Source organism: Chiloscyllium plagiosum, unplaced genomic scaffold, assembly GCF_037043375.1.
Source record: "Chiloscyllium plagiosum isolate Xiang-an unplaced genomic scaffold, Cpla_swu_hap1 HiC_scaffold_2, whole genome shotgun sequence".
Lineage (NCBI taxonomy): Eukaryota > Metazoa > Chordata > Chondrichthyes > Orectolobiformes > Hemiscylliidae > Chiloscyllium > Chiloscyllium plagiosum.
Window position 1 is genome coordinate 89,776,872 of NW_028270140.1, and position 20,088 is coordinate 89,796,959.

At 40.4% G+C, this 20,088-nt stretch overlaps 1 protein-coding gene across 3 annotated transcripts in view; it reads right to left on the reverse strand.

Moving 5' to 3' along the window:
• The window catches only part of LOC122560288 (small conductance calcium-activated potassium channel protein 2-like), a 159,352-nt gene that overhangs the window by 32,269 nt on the left and 106,995 nt on the right, over window positions 1-20,088 (reverse strand). For all 3 annotated transcript variants that reach the window (XM_043710851.2, XM_087998588.1, XM_043710870.2), the window contains exons 5-6: window positions 12,772-12,882; window positions 11,493-11,620 (exon numbers count right to left, since the gene is read on the reverse strand). In XM_043710851.2, the coding sequence (XP_043566786.2) occupies window positions 11,493-11,620; window positions 12,772-12,882 (239 nt within the window). The remainder of the gene's footprint in view (window positions 1-11,492; window positions 11,621-12,771; window positions 12,883-20,088) is intronic.

The window sequence follows — 20,088 nt, forward strand, 5'->3', positions numbered from 1 at the left end:
ATACATCATCAGTGATGGCCCCGATTACATCGAGCAGTGTACTCACTTGATTGTGCTAATGTTTTAGTTCAACCCTAAAACTGGTTGATACCTGGACAAACATCCCCGACTGGTCTTGCAGTTAACCACTGGCAATCAGAAAGAGCTCTGAAATGGTAGTGATAATTCCATGGTTCCATGGACCCTGACTTTTTTTTTAAAATTATTCATGGGATGTGGGTGTAACTGGCTGAGATGAGCATTTATTGTTCAGAGGGTAGTTAAGAGTCAACCACGTTGCTGTGGGTGTGGCATCACATATAGAATTGACTTTCCCAACAATCAACAATGGCTTTATGGATATCATTAGACTCTTTAGTTCCAGATTTTGTTTCTACTGAATTTAAAGTCCATCATTTACCATAGTAGGATTTCAACCTGGGTACTTGGGTCTCTGGATTAACAGCCCCAATGATGGTACAATTAGGCTATCAAGCATTGCTGCTGTTTTGAACTCAGGTCCTGCTCCCCAGCTTGCATGATTACTTTCTGGTGAGTTGAAAATTATTTCCTTTTGATCTGCGACTGAAATATTTCTGTTGATTTCTACCTTTAGAATGTTTCCTTCAATACTTGCTGCTTTTGGCTTCTTCTTCACTAACCTTAGATTTCAGTGCTACACCTTGTTTTCTCTTCTGGTTGGGTGTTCCACATCCCAAAACATTCTATAGTAGTCTATGCACATTTTAACAAGAACATTTCATTTATTGACTATCTACTTGCACAGTCATTAATTGACACAAGCTCAAAATATTTCCTCCATCTTAAGACTCTCTTTTAGTCATGTGATCTCACATCATCATTGCAACATCATCTTTTGGACTCATGCTGCTAACTCTTTACTCCACTCTTGCACAACTCTAGTTGTGGCTTTACCAGAGCTTTGTATAGATGAAGCATGACTTCTACTTCTTTGTGCTCAATATCTCTAGTTATAAGGGCCAAGTTCACCTCAAAGTCACTCAACAACATAACTTTGAAATTTTTCACCATTCTTTTCTGTATCAGAATGCTGGACCTTCCTTCCTCGTGGCACTGTGGGTCTACCTATACCAAGTAGATTGCAGTTGTTTAAAAAGACAACTCACTTCCACCTTTGTAAGGGCAAGTCTGAATGGGCAATAATGTTGGCCCCGAGTGTGATGTTCACACACCTGAGTGAATAAAAATTAATTCCAACAGACCTTTTGGGTTTTTTTTATATAGCTGTACTTGGTTCCAAAGTCTAGTTGAAACCAAACTATTTCTAGGTTTTCACTGTTGAAAAGCACCCTCGTCTAACCTTTTTGAGACCAAAGTGGATAACCTCATATTCGCCAATACTGAAATCCATTTGCAAACATTTTTTCCATTCATTTCATTGACCAATATCTCTTTGTAATTTTATGCTTCCATCTACATTGTTTTCAATACTGCCTATGTTTGGAATGCCATTGAATTTAGACGCAATGACATTCTATTCCATCATATAAGTTGTTAATGAATACAGCAAACAGTTGATGCACTAACACAAATCCCTTCAAGATATTACATGTCACATCCTATCATTTCTAAATTGCTGAAATTCACTCTTTAGTATCTTTTAAACCCACCAATTCTATAAGGACAAGGGTCCATCAACTGCAAGTTCCTCTTCAAGCCACTCACTATCCTACCTTGGAAACATATTGCCATTCCTGAAGTGTCACTGGGTTAAAATTATGGAACTCCCAAGAGTGAGCTTGTTTAAACCATCTCAAGCCAGGAAGACGGTTAAAATTTCAAACGATAAATTTAAGTTAAATACTAATTATAAACAAGGAATAGTAGATTTCGTAAACAGATTAACCCATAAGACTCACTCTCTGTTTCAGCAGCCATACTGGCATTTGCTATCCCAGGTTGACAGTAATGGTTGGTGTAATAAATCACCAATGGCAGATTGCAACCAAAGGCCAGGGAAATGATCTTCAGCATTGTAAGAAAGGGTGGGACAGCAATAACAACCAGGGTCACCTGGAATAGAGAAGAATCCTAGGCATCTTTTTTGGACCAGGGACAATGCTCCGGCTCCTCTTTGACCAGAAGGAAATGTAATTTATTTTATTGAAACTTAAGGGTTCATCTTCAGGTCACAAAGCTATTGGGTATGAGGCTTTCTTACCTCTAAAATTCTGTGCATGTCCAAATAAAACCATCAGACTATGACTTCATCACTTAGGCCCTGCTTCACTGGGGAACGTGCATTTCTCAAAGCCCAAGAGGTGCCAATAAAAACCACCATAAACAACTTTGAAATTGGAGACTAAGTTCCCAATCCAAAAATGAACCTTGACCCAAAATGTCCTCAGTATTCAGACAGGATAAAAAGTGGTCTATAATTTCATATTTCAGGGTTGAGATGCAAACAAAAATTCCGCCTCCCAAACAGACAACCCTACTTCATTCACAGCTGACAACAGTTGAAATTATCATGACATACAAAGTTCTAAGCAGAAAAAGACTCATTGCTATCCAGCCTCATTGAAATATCCTGAGAGATCAGTACTCATTCCAGCAAATTAGCAACAACTGATTCAATGAAGGTATTGTTGTGTGGGAGCCCCAATAATCTACATACGAATTGATCAGGACAATGAAATGTTTAACCGTTTTTATACAAAGTTTCAGTCTGTAGTACACATGTTCTCAGAAGTTCACTGAAACCAATAAATTAAAATCAGTTGGATGATTCTCGGGTCCTGACAGAAAATCATTATCAAATAAACATTCTCTCTTCACCAATTTCTACATTTCACGAGATGCCACAGCACCCAAGAAAGTTACAGGCATCTCTTGATTTATACATCAATCCTTGTCACATTCAGAAATAAGCTGGAATTTTTGTTTAAAAACTGTTATAGTTCATGACGTAAAATTTATCATCTCCAAAAGCAGCAAAAGCTTCAGATGTAAGGGGCCAACTTTACAAATACCAACAATGCTGGAGTATGAGCATTGGTGAAATGAATAGATAACTGAAAAACTAGAATTCCAAGGAAAGAATGAACCAAAACACTTATTTCTCTAAACTGATTGATGAGTCAGTCTTTGGACACTTGATTGGTGCATCAAGACCATATGGACTGAATCGACTGAACAATACAAGCCCCAAGTAGGCAGGTTTGGATGTGAAGGGATGATACAAATACAATCAACCCATATTGCATTGGCTTTGTGACATGTTCCCGCCACTGTGCTCATTTCCCATAAATGGCATCCCAGTAGCTGGTCAATAGTAATGGGGAGCCATTAAGAACATTTAATGAAATCCATACAGAATTAGATCATAATTTTTATGACTGTTATCAAAGGTAATGGTTTTGGTGGGTTAACGTTCATCTACTCATGTGTAGAGAGAGGTAGTTGTCTTCTAGCTTTCAACAAGAGATATTTGTAGCAGCTCCCTAAGCTCTACAATTTATGCCAGACCAATTATGGTTGTACTTATTGCCATCATACAATAACCCTACATGTTTCCTAAGGGCAATACACTTTCTGTACTCCATGGTGACATATCCTCAGCCACCAATCACTAGAAAGGCCCAAGACAAAGCAAAGACAAAGTAGGATTGGGGGCAGTACACAACTCTCACATACTGGTAGATAGATCAAATGATACTGCCATTGCTCATAAGTGCATGTGCGCCTACTTTTGTGTCAAAAGCCTAAATATATGAGTAAAGGTGGTTTTACAGAGTAAGGACTGAACTATGAACCATGAGGCCTGTTATTATGTTGCCAGCATTAAATCTCAGTGCACAGGACTTTGCAAGCAGAAGGATGACATTACAACAACTTCATGTATATTTGCATAATTCAAATGTACTTCTCGCTATAATCAGTCACTGGCTTTTTCCTGGAAGTGTCTCCATGAAGTCACTGTAGCTCTTGTTGCTAGCCCCCAGACAGCACCAACCACTGTGGCTAATGGTCCTACCCACATGCCATGCAGGATGGACCAGCTGACAGGGTTCCTAGAAAATGCCCCAGAATCTTTTGGGATAAGGGAGGCAATTTCAGGATGGCAACCTCTAACTAGAGGAGTGCCATAGGGATCAGTGCTTGGGTGAGAATTAGTTACCATGTATATTAATGACTTGGATGAGGAAAGTGTACTACAGCTAAGCTGGAGGACAATACAAAAATAAATGGGAAGGCAAACGATGAGGATGGCATAAAGAGTCTGCAGAGGAGTATAGACATTTAAACAAGTAAGTATAAACTTAGCAGATGGAATATAATGTGGGAAAATGTAAGGTTACGCACTTTGGCAGGGGATGAATAGAGGAGATGAACATTATTGAAATAAAGACTACAAAAAGCTAAAGAACCAAGGAACTGGGGGTGTTTGTTAATGAATCACAAAAGGCTAGCATCTACGTTCAGTGGGTAATAGGAAAGGCAAATGGAACGTTGGACTATATTTCAAAATACAAAAATAGTAACGTTTTGCTATAATTCTGCAAGTCACTAATTAGAACACTACTGCAAGACTATGAAGTTTTGGACCCTTTATCTAAACAAAGGTAGACTGGTGTTGGGGGAAGTCGAGACATTTCATTAGGCTGATCTGGATATGGACATGATGTGGAGGACTGGGGTGGACAAAGTTAAAAATCACACAACACCAGTTATAGTCCAACAGGTTTATTTGGAAGTACAGACGAACCTCAAATATCTGGCATTTGATTATCCAAATTTCGGATTATCCGGCAAGATCACAAGATCCTGGATGCTTGGCTAAACTGTGTTATCTGGCATTTGATTAACCAAAAGTTCGATTATCCAAAGTTCTCCTTTCCCATGTCGTTCAGATAATTGAGGGTCCTCTGTACCAGCTAGCACTTCCAAACACACTTGGTGGGCTATAACTGGTGTTGTGTGATTTTTAACTGGATATGGACAGTCTTATGAGGAGAGGTTGAGTAGGTTGGGGCCTGTACTCATTGAAATTTAGAAGAATGACAGACCTTATTGAAATATACGAGGTTCTTTGGAAACTTGACAGTATGGATGCAGAAAGGTTGATTTCTCTTGAAGGCGACTCAATGACCAGAGGGCATAATCTCAGAATGAGGGGTCACACATTTAAGACAGAGATGAGGAGGAATTTCTTCAACCAGAGGGTAGTGAATGTGTGGAATTCTTTACCAAAGAAGACTACAGAAGCTGGGTCATTCAGTATATTCAAGGCTGAGGCAAGAGCGATGTGTCTTCAGTAAGGGTGTCAAGGGTGATAAGAAAAAGCAGGAAAGAGGATTATCAAATTAGCTATGACTTTATTGAATGGTGCAGCAGACTCAATGGGCTGAATGGCCTGCTTCTGCTCCTTTGTCTTAAGATAATGGTCTTATGATCTTTAACTGTCCAGGTAGATCTGGACTGACAATATTTAACTGGGTGCACAATGGCTTTTTTAAAAAGCCGGCACAAGGGGGGTCCCAGGATATTGCGACAGTGGCAAGTACTTCAGGCTATGGCCATTTGGAGAACTGGGCTAACATTAGATTGGATGGATGCCACAAGAATACGGTGATAGGACTTGTTTGGGACAACCATGCAAGACAATTCAATAGACCTCGTGGAGAGAAACTGAGACTTAGCCAAAATGTGGGATGATTTGTACTGAATCTTACTTTTTTAACCTAAATCTGAGTTGCATCCAGTTTTCTGGAGGATTTGTTACCATGTGGTACCATGAGTTTTCTCACTGTATTACCAAAATCACCTCTTAATTACTTACTACCCTCCCTATGTTGTCTCTCACATCTGATTTCCAACCCATTTTACCACTCACTATTCCCAACACAACTCATCACTCAGTGGTATCCCAGAATTCACCAGCATCCCTGCCAACAACTCCATCTTTAAAATATCATTGTACACCTGGATAAGCGTTGCCCTGCATGGTTCCTGACATATGTCCCAGAAATAACAAATAGGGCGAAATCAGTGCCACACGTTGCAGGCATATACAAGGAGGTCCAGCTCGATGGAATGGTGCAGAGAGAAGACTTCCTCTTTCCCAGGACTAGCCATGGAGGTCATGACACCAGACCACAGCCACTTGGTCTCAGCTATCTGCAGGAATGTCCAGCACTGTAGGAAGAACTTCAATGACCTTCTCCACTCTGCCAGGGTAAGTATCATCATCTTCTTTCCAATACCTCACACTCACTCTATTTCTGTTTCGGTACCCACCTCCCACTGAGGCTCATGCTCTACCACTCTCGCTACTGCCTGCCACACCTTCCCCACTTGCTGTCACACACCTCAACCCCTGACATCACTAATCCTGCATGCCCTTGATACTGCTTACTCACTCACTCACTCAAGACAACTGCCCACCAAACACTGCAGGTGTACCACATGCACTTTTATCTGCCTTAATACCGGTCTGTCTCATTTCAGGGAAAAAACAGTCTAAAGCAGGACAAAAAAGTCAAGGCAATCAATGATGTGTACCCCTCATTCAGATTCTTACTTCTTATGAGGAAAGGAGTCTGCCTGCGCTGAGCAGCATCTGGACAGATATCAGTGGCTGCCCTTCACTCAGTGCTGGGACCCCCTCAGTGAAAGCTATCCACCCCCAGATTTGACTGAGGCCTGCTGACAGTGATAACAAGCTTTGTGTTTGTGCTAATATGAGCCTGGTATCTCTGGTTGACAGGATAATGTACAAAAGACATGCCAAGCAAGGTAGGGAGGCTGTGAGAATCCAGGATAGGCTCAGTGTGAGTGAGTACAAACAGCCCAGAGTTGCAGCCTGGTCCAATCCTTGAGCTGGGTGTTTGTGCATCAGAGTGCATGCTGCTGGATTACAATGATAGTTGCTGCTACAGTCCAAGGTGCAGTGTTGAGGTGCAAGAGTCCTGCAATTCGGAAGTGAATGTTGGGCCCCCTGCTGAGATATTTATATATTTGATAGCCACAGGTGAGGTACCGGAAGACTGGAGGTTGGCTTATATGGTGTCACTATTTAGGAAAAGTGGTAAGGAAAAGTCACGGAACTACAGACAGGTGAGCCTGACAATGTTGGTGGGCAAGTTGTTGGAGGGAATCATGAGGGATAGGATCAACATGTACTTGGAAAGGCAAAGATTAATTAGGGATGGTCAACATGGCTTTGTGCGTGGGAAATCATGTCTGACGAACTTGATTGAGATTTTTGAAGGTGTAACAAAGAGGATTGATGAGGACAAGCAGTTGTTGTGATTTAAATGGCCTTCAGTAAGGTGTTCAACAAGGTTCCTTATGGGAGGCTGGTTAGCAAGGTTAGAGGGAGGGAACTATCTATTTAGATAAATAACTTTCTCAAAGGTAGAAGACAGAGGGTGGTAGAGGTTGCTTTTCAGGTTGGAGGCCTGTGACCAGTGGTGTGCTACAAGGATTGGTGCTGAGTCCATTGCTTTTCATAATTTATATAAATGATTTGGATGTCAACCTAGGAGGTATGGTTAGTAAGTTTGTAGATGACACCAAAGTTGGAGGTATTGTAGACAGCAAGGAAGATTACCTCAGATCTAAATCAGATGGCCAATGGGCTGAGGAGTATCAGATGGAGTTTAATTTAGATACTATGAGGTGCTGCATTTTGGAAAGGCAAATCAGGACAGGACGTGTACACTTAATGGCAAAGTCCTAGGGAATGTTGCTGAACAAAAAGACCTTGGAATGCAGGTTCATAGTTCCTTGAAAGTGGAATTGAGGTAGATAGGATAATGAAGAACATTGGGTATGTTTGCCTTTACTAGTTAGTGCATTGAGTACAGGAGTTGGGAAGTTGCAGCTGTACAGGATGTGGGTTAGGCCACTTTTGGAATACTGCATTCAATTCTGGTCTCCCTGCTATAGGAAGGATGTTGTGAAACATGAAAAGGGTCAGAAAAGATTTACAAGGATGTTGCCAGAGTTGGAGGATTTGAGCTATGGGAAGAGCTGAATAGGCTGGAGCTGTTTTCCCTGAAGCATTGGAGGCTGAGAAGATACCTTGTAGTGGTTTATAAAATCATGAACGGCGTGGACAGGGTAAGTAGACAAGATCTCTTCCCTCAGGTGGGGGAGTCCAAAACTAGAGGGCATAGGTTTAAGGTGAGATATGAAAGATTTAAAAGGGACCTAAGGGGCAACTTTTTCACACAGAGAGTGGTGCTTGTATATAATAAGCTGCCATAGCAAGTGATGGAGACTAGTACAATTACATTTAAAGGGCATCTGGATAGGTACATGAATAGGAACGGTTTAGAGGGTGTGGGCCAAATGACGAGATTTATTCTGGATATTTGGTCAGCATGTATATCTCTGAAACTCTAAGTAATTAGAGATGTGCCATGAGGGCTGTTAGAGGCTGGGACATGTCGTGGATAAAGGGTGCTTGTGGCTTGTGCCCATGGAGAATGCCCTGAGATGTTGATGTCAATTTCTAATGTGGCAAGGTGAAGCCACTAGTTGCTGGCTTTGGTTTCGTTATCGAGCTTTTCTGGCGGTTGAATTTGTTTGGCGACTTTGGTAAAATAGGAGAATTATTAAGGTGAGTTGGGCTGTTAATTGACATCTCAGTGGTGCTGACTGAGAATCTCACCACTTCTCTTGTGGAAAACATAAAAGGTGGTATGAATGGTTCTCAGTGTTGAAATGGGCTTTGGGGTGTTTGACACCCAGTTCCACCATACATCTCACCACTGCCCACATCACTCAGACCACAAAGAGATTCCTCCCTCAGAATTTTCCTCATGTACTGTATTGTTCTATTTGAGTTTTGTCTCCATCAGAAACAGTTTGACATGGAGGTGCATGAATGGTGTGCAAGGCTGCTTTATGGATGGGTAAGGAGGCAGCCTTATGTAATTATCACACCTTTGTTTTCATATACCTGAAGAAACAAAAGTCACATTACTGATCTTTTGGTGAGTTTGACCAATTAAAACACGTGACCAAAGTCTTGAAAAGGTTGACATCCACTGAGTGGTGAGCTGTTCTGGGAATAGCGTGTCATAAGACAGAGTAGAAATTGGATGTGAGACAACTTGGGGGCACATAGATAACTAATAGATGACTTTGGAAAGATACAACAAGAGAACTGGCTAGCTCACTACAATAGCAGCATTATTCATTCTTTCAGAGCAACACAATTTCTTACACTACGGAAATGCTTTCATTGTTTATTGTCATCACAAAGCACAGGTCTTTGAGAATGCCATCATATTTGGGTTTCTGTTGAGTAAAGAGCCAGAAAGATATGATGGGAGGCACAGAGACCTCAGTCCTGCCTTATTACCCAGTGTACAATTGCCCAGATTCACAAAGAACTCGGTCCTGCCTTATTACCAAGTGCATAATTTTCCAGATTCAAATCCTGGAAGTGAAAATGAACATGATTTGTAGGTCTCCAGACATATTCCCAAGTTTTTCACGCTCAGATAATACCTCACATAGAAACCAGAAGAAATTTGACCCTTTCGAGTATCAAATTATTGTACAACAGCATGTTACCCATTGAACTTGGAACATGCAGCTGCTCTTAGCAGTGACCAGTCACATGACCCCAAAAACTGCCTTTTCTTGCCTTTTTGACAAGCATTGCTAAATTTTGTTTTAAATTCTATTTTAGATTATTCTTTAACATGACATGACAATGCAAAAGTTCTGGTACAACGTCATTTTGAAGATCAAGGACAATAATATAAAAGAATAGCCAAATGAAATTCTTTGCAAAATATTCAGTTTTGAATGGAGTAAGTAGAACAGATGTGTTGTCAGAAGATTGGAACTGTTCATTAATTCTTATGAGAATTTATACTTGAATATGGAAATATGCACCTATTGTGCAAGAATTCAGCAAAGTCCCTATTGCAAAAAGAAAATTATTTGGTATCTAGTTTATTCTTTCTGCAAGTCACAAAAGGAAACTCCTCAAATTTTCTAAACTCGATGCTTTTAACACTGTTGTTATTTTTCGTTTAAAAATTTTAAATCAGTTGTTTCACAGGAAAATCCAGGTCTTTTTGAATGCAATAATTCAAATTGTATCAGATAATGCTAACAAACATTATTAAATGATGATTCATTGTTTTGTAGCTGTTAGTGTAATTTATTCAATAATGCTAACATATTATTTTATCTTTTTGCAAGTTTATTTATTTTGTACAAAATATTTTTCACAGGCAATATTTTTAGCTACAAGAGCAAAATAAATGAAACAGCAATAGTATTAGCACAAAGCTGTATTTCTTTCAGCTTTTTATTATAGCCATTTTACTGCTTCTTCATTCCAACTGAATTTCACTTATCACAGATTAGATCATGATTTCTGATCAGGTTGCCATGGGAGTGGCGAAACCATTGGATTCACAATGATAAAACCTCTTTCACGCATGCATATAGATTTGAAAAGTCTTTGGAATGCAACATACACAACTTACTTTCGAGCTCTAGTTTCATTTTGTAGAAATAAAAAAGACAAACAAAAAGAAAGTAAATGTAAAATAAGACACACCAGAAAACAAAGCATAAAATAATATCAATTTAACACAGTAGTTTCATATTGGAACAGACTGGGATACAAACAAACACCTTTCATTTAATTTAACCCTTCGAAGAAAAAGGTTTTAGTGAAACAATTATGTTTCATCACACAATTCCCCTCTATAGTAATATGATGAAATAAAGAAGTTTTTACATTTGGATCACAGTTCTAATAGTAAGATTAACATTTTACTGTGATTGGTACAGTAGTAAAATGACCAAAAGTTATAATTTTGTGTTATCTTTAGAAACTCTGCCAAAATGTTACCATGTAATTCGAAGAGTCAAACCGGCAGACTGAAATAAATCAACCCAACACAATAAACTAAAAAACAGAGTATAATTTTTTTTGACAAGCTAGCAGGAATATTGAACAGTATTAGTTACTACAGTGTTGCACAAAAAGGGACTGGATAGAAAGATTTTGAGACTTTTTTCTTAATACTGTAGGTGTAGATCTTGTTGGGGTTGTGGGGAAAAACACAGCTGAAGTCAAAGCTATGATACCCAGTTCTGACTTGTGTTCATCATTGGCATGGCTCCCCACTGGGAGTGTACAATCAGAGAATTACCCCAACATTAAATTCTGAATTATCAAATGTCCACATATGAAGAAATATCAAAAACTAAAAATACAGGAGGTAGCCCTAGCACATCAATTAGATTTTTAGAACTCAAACATGTCAGTAACAATTATCTGATGATAAAACCTATTTTAAAAAGAACACACATTCTAAAGATTGGTGACATTAAAAATTGTCAATATTTCCAAAACCTTGACAGAAGTATAATGTGATTTAAGGCCATTTAATACTCTTGCTTCATTGTTACTAAAGTTAATTATAATAGGAATTTTATCCTGCTGTTCTACTAGCCAAAAACTTAACAAAATTAGGAGCCGTACTCACTGATGGATGGCTTGTAAGAATTTGCGTTGATGTTTCCTCACTTTTGCATGGTCTATCTTTTTAACTAATTTTGTGTTTTTATATATTAACCACGTTTCCCTGAGAACATTGGCAGCTGCATTTTTTACCTGTGCAAAAACAACTTATTGTCAATTTTCAAGCCAATTTGACACAACATGAATTTAAAATACAGAACAAGGCTAGAAAGGAAAGTGGTCAAACATTCTTTAAACAAATATTACTTTAGTTCAAACAGCATTTGAATCTATGGTTTACGACGAGATCCAACATTAAGAGGAAGAAGGAATTTTCTGATCCATTGGTAGCTCATGGGGAATCGAGAGCTTGGGTTCCCTCATGATGTGGTGGTTTAACTCCTCAGCGCACATATAGCATTAATGACAGATTCCCCTCCCAGGACAGACAGGCTTGGCTTCTGGTGAGCAATACAATTTTTGAGAAGAGGTCACAGGAGCAGGTGAGGATTGGGAGTGTCCTGATTCTAGGATGAGGACGGCATGATAGAGGTGTTACTGGTGGGCAGATTTGAGGCCCAGAAGTTGGGGCCGAATGGGCAGAAATTTTGATGGAAGCACGGGATTGAAAGGCTTATAGGGGATCATGGGAGGTGTTGAGGTGATGGCTAATGATGGTGAGGTGGTCAGTGGAGGAAGTTCAGGGCAGCTGCTGTTTGAATTGTGAGTACAACAATCAATTGTGCAGAGCAATAGCAAGTAAAAAATATGGAAGGCAAAAATTATTGCAGTCTAGCATCAAGATAATATTCTCTTCAGCACTTTTTAAGCATAATTTTACACTGCAATTCTAAAGATGCAATCCTGCTATTTTAAATTTATTGCCTGGAATTTTAAAAGATCCTCAGCTACAGATAAATATGTACCAAATAGTAAATGCTGTAAAACATAGCTTTGCTTCAAATGGACGAGAATTTATTTTTCATCTCCACAAAAAGAATTTCTGACACATGGCACATCATCATCTTCCTCGAATATTTGTCCTTGCCTGCCAGACTACCCATATTCCATTTAAATTGAGCAAAGATTTGTAGCATGACAGAAATTGGTTCCATAATGTATTAGTGAAATTCTAATGTAGTTACTGTCAAAATAAAAACACTATTGAAGCCTAAAACATGATGCTTTCAAATTTATTTTTTCGCCATTTAAGATACTTTCTTGAATATCCGTGAAATATTCTATTAAAGAAAATACCATCTCCCTGTCCTAATTTTATTTTCATTTGAAGAAGACATACTCACTCGTTTAGACAATTGTGTGTCCATCATAAAATTATGCACATGTTTTTCTGCTTTGGTAAGTTCCAGCTTCCTAGCAACCACAGCCACTACCAGAGCAGTGCAGCCAGCTCCCTGAATATGAAAAGAATAGAAGAAATATTAATATTTTGCAACACCATGTTGGTTGAAAACTTCAATATTTACATGGTTAGGGTGGTCATGGTGGGTTGGAGCAGTCATAGAGTTACAGAATTATACAGTCACACAGCACAGTATCAGACCTTTCAGTCTAACTCGTCCATGCTGACCGGACCTCCCCATCTGACCTAGTCCCATTTGCCAGCATTTTGCCCATAAGCTTCTATTTCATTCTGATTCAGACACCCACCCAGATGCCTTTTAAATGTTGTAATTGTACCAGCTTTCACCACCTCCTCTGACAGCTTGTTCCACACATGCACCATCCTATGCGTGAAAGAGTTACCCCTCAGGTCCCTTTTAAATGTTTCCCCCTCACCCTAAACCTATGCCTTCTAGTTTTGAACTTCCCTACCCAAGGAAAAAGACTTCTATTGACTTTGCTCTGTCACAGAGGGGATTGAATTCTGACTGGGATGATGTGCACCTTCTTCGTCCAGCAGTTGAAAACAGAGTAAATGAGATTAGGGATCTCCGGTCTTGTTTCTAGAGACTACGGGCTGAATTTTACAGGCTCATCATAGGAGGGAAAAGAAAGTTGGTTACATTTATAAATACAGTAGCATACCATCAGCAACGAGCTGGCCCATTCCACTCACAATGTTATGGGCACTGGGGAAGGTTTAGTTTGGGCCGCTTAATTAAAGCTCAGTGAAGGGCCTTGTCCTGTCATTGCTCTGATTTTAACAGGCAGCAGGACAAGCCTGAACCATTGTGGAGTCTGGTAGCTGTAACCCTGGGAGTTGCTGGTCAGTGAAATGGGTATTTCATTATTTCCATCCCTCCTGGCACCCACTAACTTAGGTGGTCCTCCCTGTATCTACCCTCCTCTTCACCCAAAATACAAAGTCATCTCCCCTACACCCCACTTGCAAACCCCATCCAGTAGAGATCCCAGACTTCAACATGTATAAGGCTCCTGGCCCTCCAGCTATACTGGCAGAGGCATCCGATCCAATTAGTACTATTGTGGAGATGGAGCCTGTTATCGGCATGACAATCAGTCAAGGTCTAATATCATTGCTGGATCTCAGCCATGGGGGAATGATGGCATTGGAGTTTGCAGAATCACAGGGAGATAGGTGGAGTTGGCAGTGAAGGAGGGAGGTGTCTCGTTGCTGACCCTCTCACTTCTTGATGCTGGGGCTCTTGACCAGGCACTGAGGGTCTTTGAATGACAATATACCGGCAAGAAACCTCACATCGATTTGCTAGCCATGCTCACTGCCTGGTGAGGGCAGCCAATTGGACCTCACTGAATATGAGTTCCCCGATTGGGGCTGTTAATCTGGTCCAATCAGAGAGCCCTGGCTGACAGATATAAACAGGAGTGTCATAAGTTCTGTTCACTCTGAGAGCTGTTTCTGAGGAATCTGCGTCCATCTACACTTCCCATGAGTAAAAGAAGGGTGTTTTGGTGATGGGATACCAGCCGCTGTGGAGTTATTCCAGTGGCGATGAGAGAAAAGTACAACCACTGAAGAAATTCGGTCACAACAGTCATCTTTGAGTTGGGGTAAGCCTTTCTGGCTTACTGCTGTTATTTGGGAAGCTTAACTTGTTCAATCCTGCCGTTGAAGACAGGGCCCAGTGTGTGGAAAGAGAACGTTGTGTTCTCTGTGCAAATAACATTGGAGCAGATGAAAACCAATGAGTGCTGTCCCCTGACAGCTTAAGGACCTACAGCTTTGTCGGTTATTACTTTCCCTGACGCAACAAATACTAAAATCTTTCAAGAGTGGACAGATTTAGTTAAGGAATATTATCCTCCTCTATTACTGAGAAGCTCTCCTCTCGGAAATTCAAGAACTGAGGAATCCATATCGGGACTTTTTTAATACTAGGTTAAAATGATTGGCAAAAGAATGTGATTTTGATTTGATTCTTAATGAGATTCTGAGAGACTGTTTGGTATGTGGATTAATGATGTAGCCATGCAAAAGTGCCTACTAGCTGAAGCCCAACAGGACTTCAACCAGGCACCACCACTGGCTTTATCATTGGAAAATATGGCAAGCGGAGAATATGAGATATTCCAATGAAAATGGACACATTCGCCAGTCTGACTGAGCGAGGGGAAGACGACTTAAATGAAGGCAATTGCACAGCCGCAGTCAGGTCATATCCAGAACAGAAGGACTCTGGGTCAGCCCACAGCAAAACCCCAACACAAAGCCAAGCCTCAGACAAAGGATTAAAATTTTCTTCAGGATCCAGGCCAGCAAGCCATTGTACTTAATGTGGAAATGTAGACTTGAGACAGCAAAAGAGTCCCACTTGACCTAAATGGAGTAAGAGAACTCATAGGTCGGTATCCAGGAGAGTGCTGGAAAACTCATCCACATTGTGTTTGGAACAGTTAAATTGTTTAGTACCATTCAAATCAGAACTAATCAAAATAAACATCTGGTTAAATGGCCACAGGGTTCTAATGGGGATCAATACCAGTGCGGCCACTGATTCAATGATTGCAGAACCAGTCTTTAACAAAATTCCCTCTGGATTCCAATCCTGAAGTTTGCACAACCCTGAGAACCTATACTAGGGAACCTTTACAGATTAAGGGTATTACTTTGGTTCCAGTCTCTTAGAGAAGCAGCTGGTTCAGTTGTCAGTGATTGTACTAAAAGCCCAAGCTTTATGGGGTGAAATTGGTTGAGACAGATTAGATTGCCTACAGTGTGGAAACAGGCCCTTCAGCCCAACCAATCCACTCCGAGACCCATCTCCCTCTGACTAATTCACCTAACACTGTGGGCAATTTAGCATGGCCACTTCGCCTGACCTGCACATCTTTGGACTGTGGGAGGAAACTGGAGCACCTGGGAGAAACCCACGCAGACACAGGGAGAATGTGCAAACTCCGCAAAGACAGTCGCCCGAGGCTGCAATTGAACCTAGGACCCTGGTCCTGTGAGGCAGCAGTGCTAACCAGTGAGCCACCGTGCTGCCCTAAATTCACCTGGATTGGCTGAACATTTTTTGATTAGAAAATGGCTGCCTGAGTGAAATCCTAATTAAATACCAGACATTTTTCAGGAAGGTCCAAGGATTATCAAAGGAGCAAAGGCCACCTTGCATGTTGTCCACAATTCTGCAAGGGATGCCTAGTGCCATTTGCTTTGCGGGCAAACGTAGAGGCTGAGATTAGCAAGCTGGAAAGTGAAGGAATCATCAAACCTGTCCAGTTTGCAGAATGGGTAGTATAGGTTGTACCAATTTGAGTATTTCCTAAAGTTGAATGGTATCATCATATCAGGACAGCTCCCTATTATCCATCATCCAGAAAGAGCAGTTGAAGGCAGGCTTAAAGAAACAGCCTACAGTTTCACGAGATACCAAATGGTCACAGTTTTTGTTTGATTATAGGACTACCCCTCACACAACAACAGGGATAGCTCCAGCAGAGTTGCTAATGGGGAGAAGACTCAAGACCAGGTTAAATCTTATCTTTCTGGATCAGGGTTGTGGTGAAATGGCATCAAGAACGCCAATGCCAGACACAAGACTCCGCTAAGCGAGAGTGACGTATCAGAGGCAGAGTTAGAGGAACCTGACCTGGTGCTAAAACGCTCTGGGAGGAACTACAAAACAAAAAGGATCAGCCTATGTCCGTGGACTGAGAGGTAGAGGGCTGTAGTGACTGTAATGAAGTCAGCCAGGTGGACCTCAGAGTATGAGTTCCCTGATTGGGGCTGTTATCCGATCCAATCAGGGAGCTCTGGCTGACTGATAAGAACAGGAGTGTCAAACATCCTGTTCACTCTGAGAGCTGGCTCTGAGGGAGTTGGATCAGCGTCAAGAACACTCTACATGTAAATAAAGGGTGACTTGGTGATGGGATACTGGCCTCTGTGGTGTTATTTTAGTGAGCCTTGCAGCTTGACTCTGGGCTGATGTCCAACAGTGGTAGGCTGAAGCTCCAGGCTCACTTGAGAGCCTCAGTATGAGGTAGGTGGAAAGACCAATCCATGCGCCCACCATTAGCAATTCGGGGCAGAGGTGGGAAGTGCTGGCTGTCACCCACCTCCTGATTCAATGCACCCAGTCACCAAACATGTCATGGGTACAGGCAATGAAGCTTCTGAGCTCACAAAACAAAACTATCCACAATTCGGTAGGATTGGCATAACAACAGCAATCTTACTCAGCTCACCCAAGCAATTCAAATTGAAATGAATGCAGGAAATTGAAAAAAAAAATGTTCTCTTGAAGTGGTGATTGATGAGGCTGAGCATAGGGAGTATTTAGTCCACAATATACCTGCCTTGAGAGTGCATGTTACACGAATTAGAAAAATATTTTACTTCCCATGGCCTTCCCCTTGATAATTACAGAAAAGATCTATCAAAGGATATTTTGATAGAATGTGTACATATTTTTACATGATATGAAGCAACAAATACAAATTCATCTCAATTCCTGGCCATTAATTGCCTGGAGACAGCACAGAGGAAAGGCAGCTATAGTTCAGAAAACATGTTGAAACATTTGTTCTCACCAAGTCTAGCAAGGCAAATTTGTTAGACTGAATCTAAATGGATCCGAAACTTCAACAAGACCTTTCTGGTCATTCAGCATTCCTCAGCTGGCCCAGGCTGAGGGATTGCACATTTGCAATGGAGTTCACCTGACTTTAGACTCTGCACTTGACCTATGTAGAATCTACCATCCAGACAGTAAAGACAAAACTCCAACCCTGCACCTCTGTCAGCACTGGTGTAAGAACTGACTGTGGCAGAATTCTCTCTTATCTGTAATACCTAGATGTAGGACTGATTGAAAAAGTACTGTTAAAAATTCTAGCACAATGCATTTTTTATTAAAGAATGAAATGAATAGAAGAAATACACCTGGGGCTCTTCATGTTGTCGATAAAAATAAAATGCTCTCACATTGCTTGCCTGCAATCCAGAAGCATTCATGAACTCTTGATGCTCTTTGCTGTGCATCAATGCAGAATGACTCAAAGTACATAAAAGTAATTACTACAGCAGAGAAGTCATCAAATATATTATGTTTAAAGACCAGCGTGAGTGGGAAAGGAGAGTCATCTATTGCCACAATCTGTAAATAGTTATTGATTTGAAATCTAGCAGGAGATCAAAGTGTGAAAAATTTGAATCACAACCTGTTTGTTGCATTTGCGCTGGACAAATAAAGAAGTGGTTTAGAATTTGCAGGCAAAACAACAGTGAGGTGAATGACACTCACCGTCATTCACTCTGAAGTGAAATAACAACTTCAGATAAAGGTAGATGCACAGCTAAAATAAACATTTCTCTGCGAGATGAGCAGCTTCACAGGAACAGTATCACACTGTCTAGCTCAGTATAGAAATATACAGGCTGACTGATGTGCAACTGTTAGATTTGGGTGGCGACTGTAAACTAAGCTTGCCACAAAAGGTTAAGCCTTGCGTATTTCAGTTGAAGTACTATTTTCCTCATCTGATAAGTGTTCAGTATTGAAAATTAACCTCTCTGGCATGGAAAATTCACTGTTGTTAAGTGTGAAGTCACATTTGTCCAGGTTTTAATTATTTTGGAGATTTGAAAGTAGCAAAATTAAATTTTATTTTTCCACTTTGCCTTTCTCTCTTTCTGTGTCTAAATGTTTCTTTCCCTCTTTATTTATTGTTCTATACCTACTTTGGTAGCGGTGGCAGAGAGGGGCAGGAGTTCCTACAATGTGTTCAGGAGAACTTTCTACAGCAGTACGTTTCCAGTGCAATGAGAAAGGAAGTACTGGTAGATTAGGTTCTTGGAAATGAGGTGGACAAATTAGATCAAGCAACAGTGAGCATTGCAGTGAAAGGTTTAGGGCTGTTATCGAAAAGGAGAAAGAACAATCAAAAGTAAGAATAATTAATTGTGAGAGTGTCAATTTTAATGTGGTAGAAGTGTGACAGAGGAGGAAACTGTCACTAGAAGGGTTCAAAATTGGTCAGGAAGTAGTGTTAGATAGGCAGTTGGTACTTCAAGTTAAAAAAGCACTAGGATCAGATGAGATGCATCCAAAGATATTGAAGGAAGTGAGAGTGGAAAGGGGCAGTGGCACTAGCCATCACCTTTCAGTCGTTTTAGAGTCAGGGAAGGTGCCAAGAGACTGGAGAATTGCAAATATTACAGCTTTGTTCAAGAAAGGTTGTAGGATAAGCCCAGCAATTACAAACCAATCAGTTTAACTTCAGTGCTGGGGAAGCTTCTAGCAACAATTATTTAAGATTGAGTTAGAGCCACACAAGAAAAAGCAGGTTGATTAGGAAGAGGTAGCATAGATTTATGAAGTGGGAGTTGTGCTCGAGAAACTTATAGGAGGTAACAGAAAAGTTCGATGAGGACAACAATATTGATATGGTGGACCTGAAATTCCAGTAGGCATTTGAGATAGTGCCACACAACAGTTGTGAAAAATGTTACTAGTTATGGAATACAAGAGTCAGTAGCAATGTGCATACAAGAATTGGCTGAGTGGTAGGAAATATAGAGTAATGGTCATTGGATATTATTCAGGCCACATTATACATAAGAAATGCAGAATTAATTTACGGGAAAGTTTACAGGGATGATGAACTTCAATATGAGACTGGATTGACAAAACTGAGACAGTTCTCCTTTGAGAGAAGAAACATAAGAGGAGATCTGATAGAGATTTTCACAATCCTGAGTGGGCTAGATAGAGAGAAACTGTCCCCAACTTGTAAACGAGACAAGCAATAGAGGGCATAGGTTTAAAGTGATTTGCAAATGTTATGTAAGAAAAATAATTTTTTCACCCTGAGTAATTAGGGTATGAAATATACTGCCCAAAAGTATATGGACTCAGGTTTATTTGCAAAATTCAAAAGAGCATTAGATAATTATTTGAATAGAAATAAGTTTGTAGACAATGGGGAAAAAGCAAGAGATTGGCAGGAGATCATGATGCGCATTTGAAAAGCTATTGCAGATATTGCAGACACAATGGGCCAAATGGCCTCCTTCTACATAGTACATTTTTGTCAAGAATTCGTCTAGCTACATAAAGTGGAAATAAATGGTTACATTCAAAGAAAGGTTATCTTGGGCACAGTCAATGTATTTTCCATCAATAGGGCAAAGTAGGGCAAACAAATCCACAGCTCCCTGGATAACAGAA